Source organism: Paramisgurnus dabryanus, chromosome 7, assembly GCF_030506205.2.
Source record: "Paramisgurnus dabryanus chromosome 7, PD_genome_1.1, whole genome shotgun sequence".
NCBI lineage: Eukaryota > Metazoa > Chordata > Actinopteri > Cypriniformes > Cobitidae > Paramisgurnus > Paramisgurnus dabryanus.
In genome coordinates, this window is record NC_133343.1 from 28,196,803 (window position 1) to 28,209,371 (window position 12,569).

The following is a 12,569-nucleotide window of genomic DNA, read 5'->3' on the forward strand; positions in this document are numbered from 1 at the left end:
ATGCCTGGTGACGCCAAGATGGCAATGGCAGGCACCGCCTACTATTGGCCTTCAAAAAAGCTCCTCACAAACCTATGGGTGATGTCATGGACACTACGTTTATATTTTTTACAGTCTGTGCTTAAAACGCAGCTGTTGTGGTATTTTCCTACCCCTCCTCCACTGTGATTGGACGTTGAGTGAAAAGTGACATTGACGAGCTGATCTTGCCAAAGTTTTTCAGCTGCTGGCGTTATCGGAAACTGCTGCGCTTCCATTGGAAACCATTGAAAACATGTGCCGGACGCAGGTGTAAACACCTTGATGTACATGCCCCCTAAAGAGCACTAGATGTAGGGCAGTAAAATCAATTATTTTGTAATGGAGAAACACATCTCATACATCTCTTTCAAGTCAATTCAACCTACCATTTTAAGTTTTGGCTTGCGAAAAGTTGACATAACTTATAAAAGTAATTTTCAAGTAAGATAAAATCATGAAATTTTTACTTCATTTTTTAAGTTAAAGTAACACAAAAATATATGTTAATGCAGTGTAGGGCCCTATATGGACATTGCTTATAATAGAAATGCGTAATTTTAAACAGAAGTCATATTTTAGTTAAGTGGTGTTAAATGTCTGGTGAAGTGTACATGTTTGCTTGACTGCAAAATAGTCAGGGTGTAGGTCTGTTAAATGCATAGTTTCCAGTAGGGATGGGCATGATTAATCGACGATCGATAATTGATCGTTAAGAATTTAGTCGATGACGTTAATTTGTTATTGATTAATCGAATACTTTTTTTTTATCTAATGCAGGTTGCGTTGCCTAGCGTAGCGTGTGTCTTGAAGCAATTAAATGAATTTCACTTTGTGGCAGCAATTCAACATTTTACCACCAGGGTGCAATATTTGACACCATACTCTGTTTTCTGTGACCTTCCGTTTTGATTTCAAAAAAATAATCATGAAGAGGTCATGATTTTTTTGAACAAATGAGGTCTCTGTTTAAGAATGTGGCTCGCAGCTGCAGGTTCCGCTGCTTTAGAGCGCCGCATATTCAAGCGCATAATATGGTCCGTTTGTCTAACTAAATGTAGTTTAACTGTTTGCCACAAGTTGATCTTGTAATAAAGGTCTCATGGAGGAAAACAAGCTGTATTTTTGTATTCAACATTTTTGAATAATAAGTTAAATAATTGTTATTTATTATAAAAAATTAATGATTAATCGATAGTCGATCGTTAATTCACCCGACAATCGACTAAAAAAATTTAATCGAATGCCCATCCCTAGTTTCCATAACCAGTAATGTTCTTTATAGTGATTTGCAAATGTCTTTAAAGAACTCGCCTTTGTAAAACACTCCTCAAATTCACTGTAGAAATCATTTTATTACTTTTTCTCACAAAATTTTTCACATTTCTCTTGACATTTTCATGTTTGTGCTTTTAAACAAGACTGTATCATTGAACAATGATGTGGCATTATAATACGTATTCTTAAGTTTTATAATACACCAATAATGTTTAAAAACCTGCCGTAATGTTGCTGTTATGTAACTCGCACATTGCTTGGTGTGTGTTGGGTGTAACAGTCTTTGATGAGAGAAACTTTAAAAGAGATGAAACGTGTCCAGAAATCTGTGCTGAATAGATTGTCAGGACAATTCAAAGTGGATTTTCAAATGGAAAAAGATTAAAGCGATTTGCCACAGGTTTCATTTGAATGCTTTCTATTTGAATCTCAAGTGCCAAAGTGTTATGTTTTGATCCACGTTCAGCATGTTGTTCTCTTCAAAGTCGGCATTTGTGATTTCAATCTCTGTCTTCTTCTAGTGCATCCTGGAGCCTGAACAATAAAGACAAAGTAGAATCATAAACTTCTCGACATTATCTATACTATGATACATATACTATATAACCTTACTCGAAGTCTCCTCCATCAAGAAGTCTCTTGTATGTGTTGATCTCTGCTTCCAGTCTTGTCTTAATATTGAGCAGGGCTTCATATTCCTGCCCTTGCTCTGTGATGTTTGATCTCAGGTTTGTAAGCTCAGATTCAAGCTGTAATAGGATGTTATTGGACTTTTCCACCTCTATATTTGAGCGTAGCTCAGTGTTCCTTAATGTATCCTCAAGTGATGCTTTCTAGAGAGAGTATTGAACACAAAATGAGTGAGAAGTACACGTCAAAAGATGACTTACATGTAAATGAGTCTTATTAACACTAAAGCAATGATGCACTGTACATTTAAACCCATAAAGTTATGTATCTGTGCATGTACCAGGCTTTGTTGGGAAGCGAGCTCTATCTCTAGAGTCTGAATCTGTCTGCGAAGATCGTTCGTCTCCATTTGGGCATTTTGTAACGCCTCTGTGTTCTGAGCTACCTGCACCTGAACGTCTGAGATCTGAGGAGAGAGATGAGTTTGAGACCATGAAGCAAGATTAGTGGCCAGAGGTTTGTGGAAATTGGGTTTTATCCTATAAGTCATCTCTGTACCTGGTTTTCATGCCACATTTTAAGGTCTTCTGCATTTTTAAGAGCAAGTTTTTCGTAGTTGGCCCTCATTTCTTCCATCACTTGAGCCATGTCCTGGCCCTTAGGTGCGTCAACATCAACCTGAACACCTGACTGGGTGATCTGGTTTCGTAGCTCTCCAACTTCCTGCAAACACAGAGGAAATATGAGATGTAGACACGCATTGATGGTTGGACATTGAGACTGTTCGGTAACTTAAGTGCTGGTCCATGATAAAAGACATTGGTCAGACAAACAGTCTTGCCACGAACCCAATGTTGTTGTGTTGGGCTTATGTGCATGCCTATGCTGATGGCTTATATCCAGCTGCATTTTTATAAAAGATAAGATATAAAATGTGATTTGTTTTTACACATTCTGTTATAAATAAACTTTGTGCAAGGGTGCAAAAGAGCTAATGGGCTATTTACATTCTCATGGTTCTTCTTGAGGAAAAGAAGCTCTTCTTTCAAGGACTCGATTTCACTCTCCACGTTCAGACGACCCATATTTGTGTCATCAATGACCTTTTTCAGACCTGCAATATCTGCTTCAACAGACAACCTGATGGACATCTCATTGTCAAACCTGAAACACACATATGGCTTTTCAATAATGCGCCTTTGTCTATCCTCAACACTGTACCTAAAAAACACAACTACACTTGTAAAAAAGTTGTCACTGGGAAGGTACCTTTTCCAAAAGTACACTTTTGTACCTAAAAAGTACATATTAGTACCTTAGAGTAGGGTTTTTCAAACTGTGGGTCGGAACCGAGTGTGCCTCATACATCTTGAAAAGTGAAGCCACTGGCTTCTTTATGTCGGTATGATCGGCATGGTTAAATTGGGCGCGCAAGCATTTTGGCAGAAGTATGATACCGTGGCTCTGGCTCCACAGACGATTCCTGCTGTGCATGCCCTGGCTCCAAACTGACGTTTTTACGTAACATGCCAGCGCCCATGGTCGGACATTTTTCAGTTCATTACAACGGAAGGAAGTGACATTGCGTTGTCCATCTTTTTTTACAGTCTGTGGTCGCAACTGTGTCCTTGACGTTACCCATAGGTTTGTAAAGGGCTTTTCTGAGCCAATAATTGGCGGGGCCTGCCGTTGCCATCTTGGTATTGCGTCACCGTGGATAACTCACAGATAACAGGAAATTGGTAAAGAGGCGGCATGTGGGTGAACCGGAAGTGGCTGGTTGCTGAAACCAAGCACGCCTAGCTCGACGGTAGTGACAGTAGTGGCACTTCACCCGTCACTCAAGTGGCCAGGCCCTTTATTATGCATAACTTTAAGGCTGTGATATTACGCACTGCCTGAAAATAGTCCCCTGCCGTTAAAAGATACTAAGGGGACTATTTTCGTCTGCCCCGTAATATCATCGCGCCTCCTTTACAGAAGTAAAGTCCTCTAGTTATTACGCCAGAATGAGAGTATAGTCTTAGCCATATCTGCCTAGAAAATCGCAACTTTTAATTTTTTGTCGGTCTTAGTTCACAATGTAACTACAGAAGAGTCAAGTTTTAAATAGGAAAAATATCGAAACTCTTTGGTTATTTTTTAGCACAATGCTAATGGTCTAATCCGATTCAATGGAGTATGCTAAGCTATGCTAAAAGTGGTAGCGCCAGACCCGGAGATTAGTAAATTGCGAAATAAAAAAGTTTGGCAACTACTGCCTTAGAGGTACATACTGGTTCCTCAAAGGTACATTTCTGTACCAAAATGATACATATTAGGACATTTATTTAAAGGGTACCATCCCAGTGTGTATATATCTTTAACTATGCTTTACCGATTGTAAAGATACTATGCAATAAGATACGTTTGTAAGTTCTGTTCAAAGAAAATTAGGATACAAAAATGAGGTCAGTATGTTTAGAGACATTTTTAAGATTCTTGTTGTAACCAATGGAATGTATACTGACTTCACTCTGAAGTCATCTGCGGCCAGTCGAGCGTTGTCAATCTGAAGAACAAGACTAGCATTGTCCACGGTGGCATCAAAAACCTACAGGCAAAACAGCAAACATATTTCACCACAATGTGTCTATAGAGGAAAATCTGGTTTTGACATCCATATCAAAACTTTATAGTGTGAAGCAGCAAGATAAGAAGAGCATTATTAGAATAGGGTTCACATTGGTCTTGTAATATTTAATCATGCATTTAATAAAGTAACATTTCATTATTAAAGTTTAAAGCAAAGAAAGATCATTTGCATGTGAAAGAGCTTGTGCATGTCTCTGTATCATATATTTGTGCAGAGTTTTGAATAGAGGGAATGATAAAACACGCCTACAAATTTGTCATGTGACACATCCTGCAGGAGGAAACTGCTATGATGCATTATCACGAGCTTCTGCTCATCTGCCTTCCAGAACTGTCATAATATCTTAATGTTATCTTAATATTCTTCATGTGACCCTGCTTGTGAAACCCAACAAAGTAATTTTTTTCCTACATAAAATCATCCTACATGAAGAACTTGGATTAATCTAAACCCTGTCTGTGAAACCGCCCCTAAATGTGGTAAAATGACCCAACCACATCTGTTGTTTAAATTCTGCAGCAGTTGCATTCTTGTGCGTTCGTGAGTGCCTGGGTGATTGTGTGGGTGCGTATGTGTTCCTCATCCCACATCTGTTTTGCATTTTGACTGTGTAGTCTGTGTAGTTTGTGACCTTGTAGGAAGTTTCAGCTGCCCGTAGTTCGTCAAACTCTTCTAACAGTTTAGAAATGACTACAAGTGGTTTATTTGTGTTATCCGTCTCTATGGTTACATTGATTTTACAGCCTTGGAGGAATTCCCTGATAGTAAAGAATGGGTACAGAGAAACGGAACGTGCACAAAGAAAAGAGAAGAAGAAAAGGGCATGTGCCACACCCTCCATTGAGACTTAGACATATGATAACCCATTTGGTTTATGCTGAAGATTTCTTATGGACACTACTAAATGTTAAAATATAAATATATTATTTTTTAAGTAGATTCATCTTGATAATGCTTTAGTTAAAGCCTTCAATGACAAAAAACTATACACTTCTTTGATGTATAAAATACATTATAAACTCTCTATATGTTAATACATACAGACTATACTTTATATACTCTTTCTTTGCTTCTCTACAAAAATTGTGTGTATCTCCAATTTCTGCGAGACGGCTATAATTCAAAACATCTGGCATCAATGTGACTTACTTTTTGGTCTCTCAACTTTCTCAAGCTTCAACCCCCACAAAAGAAAACACATGAAAAGTATGTATGACCCGACAGTATCTCTCACCTTCTTCCTCAAATCATCCAGGATGGCATTGTACTTGCTATAGTCTCGGGCTTCTGGACCTCCTTTCTCCAGGACCTCCCTGATCTGCTGCTCCAGTTTGGCGTTCTCCTTTTCCAGCCTGTGCACCGTATCCAGATAGGAGGCCAGACGGTCGTTCAGATTCTGCATCTGGCCTTTCTCATCGCCCATCATTGGCCCCGTGGACCCTACGCTCCCTCTCAGGGACCCTCCGGAGCCGGCGCCCATGCCTGCAGAGCTCACTTTGTAGGCGCTGGAAGAAGTAATGCCCCCACTTCTAGGGGCAGAACGGAGGGACATGGAAGATGCAGAGGAGATCCTCGTGCCTTGACCCCCTGCCCCGCCATATGTGCTGGCAGCACGGTATGCTGGCATTGACCGTGTGAAGGAGATGTGAGATGCCTGAGGTGCGTAGTAGCTCATGATGATGGAGGAAGGAAGTGTTAACTGAACGAGAAACTTAGCACACGCTAGGGGACGTCAACACTAAAGAGCCACAGGAAGAGAACTGTGAGGCTTTTATACCCCCACCAAACTCCTGCCGTTCCTCCTTTTTCTCTATCTGAGTCACAAACACGCGCACTGACCAACTAAGACCCTGCCCACATGATCTGTTCCCCCCTGTTTTTTAACGCCCTTCCCACATCCTCTTTCTCCCTCTCTGCCCGATCTCAACCCTCCGCATGCTTCCAACGTCTGAGTTCATCTGGCCAGGGCCACATACTGCAATAAGATATAGCAGTGAGATCGGGTTTGTTTTATACTTTTTAGTCCCGTAATGTTTTAGAAAAAGATTGAATTACAGTCTCAGCTGACGAGAAAACAAGTTAACAATAGAAAACAATAGTTTTTGACTTTGATCAAGCCCACTAGGGATATGTTACATCTATGAGTAAATTTTTCCAAAAGAAAGTGACTTTTATTCTTTTAGACATACTTCTGTACCAGACATTCTTTTGTACCTTTTAGGGACAATATTATACCCTAAGGACCTATTGTGTACCTTAAAAGGACACTCCACCTTTTTGAAAATATGCTCATTTTCCAGCTCCCCTAGAGTTAAACATTGTTTTTTTCCGTTTTGGAATCCATTCAGCTGATCTGTGGGTCTGGCGATAACACTTTTAGCATATCTTAGCACAATCCATTGAATCTGATTAGACCATTAGCATTGCGCTAAAAATAACCAACACGTTTCGATATTTTTCCTATTTAAAACTTGACTCTTCTGTAGTTTCATTGTGTACTAAGACCGATGGACATATCTAGGCCGATATGTCTTGGAACTATGCTCTCATTCTAGCGTAATAAGACTATGCTGGTGTAACATGGCTGCAGGAGGTGCAATGATATTACACACTGCCCGAAAATAGTCCCCTTGGTAACTTTCAATAGCAGGGGACTATTTTCGGCTGCTGCGTAATATCACTGTGCCTGCTGCGGCCATGTTACGGCAGCAAAGTCTTTGATTATTACGCCAGAATGAAAGTATAGTTCCTAGCAATATCTGCCTAGAAAATCGCAAATTTTAATTTCTGTTGGTCTTAGTACATGATGTAACTACAGAAGAGCAGTGTTTAAATAGGAAAAATATCGAAACTCTTTGGTTATTTTTTAGCGTGATGCTAATGGTCTAATCAGATTCAATGGATTATGCTAAGCTATGCTAAAAGTGGTACCGCCAGACCCGGAGATTGGGTGAATAGATTCCAAAACGGTAAAAAATCAAATGTTTAACTCTAGGGGAGCTGGAAAATGAGCATATTTTCAAAAAAAGTGGAGTGTCCCTTTAAGAATCAATTATAACACAATACACAAAACACAATAGACCCTTTAGGTACAGTAATGTACTCAAAAGGGTACAACCTCATTATGTTTAGTAAACCAGTAAAGCTACCAAACTAAACATTAGGGTACCACCCCAGCTACAGAAAATGTCCAGTTTTATACATTTATTCCTGACTGTGTACAGTATGGGTGAGATTTCAACTTTCATTATTAAAAAGCATCTAACACCCTAACATGTACTATTTAGGTACAAACGTGAAGACATGTTCCTCTGAGATACTAATATGAACTCTTTAGGCGCAAAGGTGTACTTTCTAAAAGGGTACCGGCCCAGTGACAGCTGCGGGCCATTTTTGGCTATTCTTTGTGAGAGTGTATTCAATATTAACATCTTCACATTCTTGTTTCATGTTGAGATGTTTTTTCTGTAAACCGCAATTCCACAAATAGTCTCACTTGCTTTTGACCTTGTAAGGGTATACTGCTCAAAATTACATAACTGTCCAAATATGCAATTTGCTAGGTTAACGTTAGGACACAAAACAGATAAAAGTTGATTAAAAGATGCAGGCCTATGAAAACGGCTCTGTATCACGTCGACCTTATTACATCATTTTTTTTGGCAATGAAGTCTCCATATCATCGCTAATATTTGGACTTGAATGAATAGAGAACAGTGTGAACTTTTACTTAATGCTGCATCTTTTGTAATCTGACCACAGCAGATTATACATAACTGATAATGTTGTTGTTGTTGTTGTGAAACACCATTGATCTATACAACAGGACACCTAGAGGCTGTATACACCCACAACTTTAAAGGAAACCTGAGGAGTTTGCACAAAGCGTTTTGTGAAAGCTGATCCTTCTTTTTTCCTCTTTCTTTTTTACCGTCTGATTTATTTTGCATGTTTTTTTATATAATTCCTACTGTTCTCAGCAGTTCTTACAGGATGTGAAAACCAGATTGTTATTTACAGTTTTCTACATATAATCATCATACATAGAAGAGATTCTGTTACAATATAACCTTGATATCTTTAATATATTAACTGCATAAGATTGAAATGAATGTGAAATTAATGTAACTTTGATGCTCATAATCTTATAATTAAATTATGAAACTTAAACCGGTCACATATTCAACCAAACTTTTCAGTATTTAACAACACATCTCTATTTAGTTTCATGACTACTTTCTTATTTTTTGGCCTCAGTGGATCAAAATCTATTCCAGCTGGCAGACATAAAATGACGGGGTGTGATCTGCAGGTTGTCTTTGTTTGGTCTTTGTGTTGTCCATAGATTTCAGAGAGCTTTGGTTACCAGATGAGTCATCAGCCCATGATTTCCGGGAGCTCTGAATACGAATGGCGTTTTTTTTAAATCACAAACAGCCCTGCGGCTGAAAGTATGGCTTTATCAAACCTCTCTGCTTTATGCTCGAGAAACTCGCCTGCATTTTATCTAACTGGAGCTTTATTCTTGAAGCTGTAGTATTTCAAGACTCTCTTCAAGAAACACTTCTGAGTGTTTGTTTCTATCATACACATGGCAACTAAATGTGTGTCATGTATTTCGACAGTTGGTTACCAAGCAACGTTTTCATTTCCTGTCTTGTGGCTAGTCAAAAAAAAAAAGCACTTGCACGCCTTATATCACACAAATTAAGCCTGTATTTATTTCTGTGACAACTTTTTAAGGTGTTGTCTAAACTTTCAGCCCTAATCCAGGTAGTGCGACACACAGACACCATTTCCTATACATTACATTTAACTAGATCCAGACGATAGGATTTAGGTTTTGAGTTACCTTTCATGTAAGTTAGTAACAATTTGGATATAAATATGGTCCCCTTTATACACTTAACCACGATTACCATGGTGGTATTATAGTTAAAGTGTAATATTGATTACATTTATAAAACCACGTGATTTAAACAAGCAGGTTTAATAATTGTATTTCAAGTTTGTATTGGCCCACACCTGACAGATACTTTTATAATTGTTGAAAATTTTTAAAATGCATAGGGAGTTGTTGATATCATAGCATTTTATGTCATAGCTGCACCTCTGTTACGTAACCTACACACATTTACATTTAGGCATGTTGCAGACATTTTAATCCATATTATAACACGGGGCTATTGAATGCTTTTCTGATTTGTTTAGAAATCCACAGTTCCATGATCATGCATTATTTTTCTATAAACGCACACCTGACCTGTCAAATGTCTTAAAGGGGACATATAATGAAAATCTTTTTCCATGTTTAACTCTTTCCCCGCCATTGACGAGATATCTCGTCAATTAAGAGAAAACGCTTCCCCGCCAATGACGAGATTTTCCGTCTTTCCGCAATACCGCTATTATTACCGCCCTTCCGCAACTTTTTAAAACCGGAAGTATTGCCCTATGGCAAGCTGCTGCATGTCCGTGTCTGTTTTAAAGATCGCTCTGAATCGGATCTCTATGAAAAGTCCGTCACAAAAATGGAATTATCTCTGCTTTTTGCTCAAAATATGGTGTTTTTGCAAAAACCTACCCATATTCAAAAGCTGATTGCAAAAGAACCACTAAAGGTAGGATAAAACGTTTTTTTTTGTTTGAAAGCAGAGGGTCTGTTCTTTCATTTGGTATATTGTATGTTTATATATTTAAAGAAGAACATTTTCTGGAAGGCATTAAACTTTGGTGAAAATCATGAAAAACGCTGGCGCTGGCTGGCAACTTTTTTTAAAAACGCTGGTGGTGAAAGAGTTAAGTGCTGTTAATGGGTCCCCAGTGCTTGTATCAACCTAGAAAATGTGAAAAAGATCAACCCAGTAACCCAGAGTAGTTCTCTGCAAGCATGTGAAAAAATAGGTCATTAAAATTTAGCTCCCCTTGTGATGTCAGAAGGAGATAATACCGCCTCTTACTGTGGGTTCACACCAGCCGCGTTTGAGGTGTCAAATTCGCGTCTACAGCGTCTAGTTTGCCGCTTTAACATTTTAAGTTTACTCGCTTTATTCGCGCGTGAAATTCTAGTCATGCAAATTCGCATCATGGGAGGGGCTTCTGCGACTCCGTTCACTTCCTGTAATCACGTCACTTCTAGGGCAAGCTCCTAATTGGTTAACACATGTTTTTCCGCCCAAGTTCAAATTTTTCAACTTGCGCATTTCTCGCATTTTCCTAAATCCCTCATTCGCGCCGCAAAACCTCCAGATGCGCGTCTTCACATTGACTTAACATTGAAATCACTTCTACCACGGCTGGTGTGAACGCAGCATTAATCTGCACTATCCAACCACAGCACTGCCATTTAATGCAGCGATCCGCTTATTCACATATTAAAGGATACACCCAAAAACGACACATTTTTGCTCACACCACCTACAAAGTGGCAATTTTGACATGTTATAATAAATTACATGGGTTATTTTAAACTAAAAACTACACATACATACTCTGTGGACACCAAATAATTATTTGACATATAATTCAATGTCCCCTTTAAAATAACCACCCGAGCAAATGTCTATGGTAAGTAACCATGGTATAAGCGGAATATTTGACTCACTCCCCTTGTGTCATACAGCATTACCACCTTGGGTGTTCATTATTTTCAAATAATTGAACAGCTCGTGGTCAATTATTCCTTAAGTGACTTACAACAGTTACGAAACAATGAAGCGATTAATCTTAGGGAAGCCATAATATGAGAAGTGCTATACAAAGTTACAATGTTTCAACAATGTTAAAGGACAATGCAATCTAAATGCTTATGAATTAGGGCTGATAGTCGTTGATATATCTTAATGCAAAACCCTAAAAACAATATTGTTTACAGTCTCTTCTCACTTCATAATGAAATAATTTTTATCATAGTGGAGGTCACATGTTTAGATGCAGATCGGTTCTGTGTGATAAGATCGGCATAACAAATAATCAATTGTAGTCGAACAGCTAAGTCACAGAGTCTAATGCAAATGAGCACATACAGTTGGCAGACAGAAAACAGAGTTAGGGAGGATAACCGTGTCAAAGAACAGGAAAGTGATGGGATAGTGAATCACACACCAGAATGAAGGAATTTGCACCCTCCCCACCCCATTACCCATGAAGCCCCATCCAGCATTTCCAAAATCCCTCTCTCTCTCCTTTCTTTTTTAAGATGAATGCAATGCTATATTTTGAAAAATTGTGCTTATTTAAATCGATAGCTTCAAATGCAGCCTGTATGCATTTTAAATGAAAAGCAAAAGTTTGATAGCATTTTTAAGAGAGGGTGAGAGCACATTTTAACTGCACTCCTTTCCAGTCAAAATTGGCTCTGTGGCCTTTAGTGAAGCTCAATGTTCTTGGCAGCCACATCCAGCTGAACATTTTACGACTCTTTTGTGTTCGCCTGTTTTGACTCGTATTTCCACCCAGTGCTTTTCTGCACTGCCTGCCCATTATCTAAAAAAAAAAATCTTTGGGAAAAGGAGAATAAAAGAATAATGCAGAGAACAAGGAAGGAAAATTTGAATCCTTCAACAATCAAAAACTGGAATCATATTTCTCCTTTTATTTTCCTTTTTCCAACAAGCATTGTTTGTAAGCTAGCGTGTGAGAAATGAGAAAGTAAAGATGCAGATGTTCTCATAAAAAACTTTACACGGCAGTCTTAATGAAGAACAGGACAGTGTGTAAATATTTTGGTTTAATTTACAATGTTATTGTATAATTATTATAATTGTTATGCGGCATTAAAATATACTGCATTATAATGTTCAGTTAGACATTTTTACCAAATAAAAGTAATTTTGTCTGTGGCATGCTTTGATAGAAGACATATGGTGCAATTCCAGACTCGACCTCAAGAGGGCGCTAACAACATTACAAAATCAGAACAAAACACACCAGGGTTTGATAAGTTTATGGCACCACATTTTGTTTACTCAGCTTTCTTCCTTAGTTTTCACTCTTGGCTACAGCGTTT

General features: G+C 38.5%; 1 protein-coding gene across 1 annotated transcript; it reads right to left on the minus strand.

Annotated features, from left to right (window-relative positions):
• Positions 1-1,353: 1,353 nt before the first annotated feature.
• On the minus strand, positions 1,354-6,321 carry krt18b (keratin 18b). The gene is made up of 7 exons (XM_065272572.2): positions 5,796-6,321; positions 4,437-4,519; positions 2,934-3,090; positions 2,485-2,649; positions 2,267-2,392; positions 1,909-2,129; positions 1,354-1,830 (listed from the first exon to the last, which is right to left on the minus strand). The coding sequence occupies exons 1-7, from the start codon at positions 6,234-6,236 to the stop codon at positions 1,797-1,799; spliced, it is 1,227 nt and encodes a 408-aa protein (XP_065128644.1). The 5' UTR covers positions 6,237-6,321; the 3' UTR covers positions 1,354-1,796.
• Positions 6,322-12,569: the final 6,248 nt, after the last annotated feature.

What these genes read in the sequence shown, in the direction of transcription:
- krt18b (XM_065272572.2), bottom strand. Translation starts at nt 6,236, where the DNA reads ATGAGCTACTACGCACCTCAGGCATCTCACATCTCCTTCACACGGTCA. An exon ending in GCAGATGACTTCAGAGTGAA is followed by an intron (nt 3,091 to 4,436) that starts GTCAGTATACAT and finishes TGTGTGTTTCAG; the next exon opens with GTTTGACAATGAGATGTCCA. An exon ending in TCAAGAAGAACCATGAGAAT is followed by an intron (nt 2,650 to 2,933) that starts GTAAATAGCCCA and finishes CTGTGTTTGCAG; the next exon opens with GAAGTTGGAGAGCTACGAAA.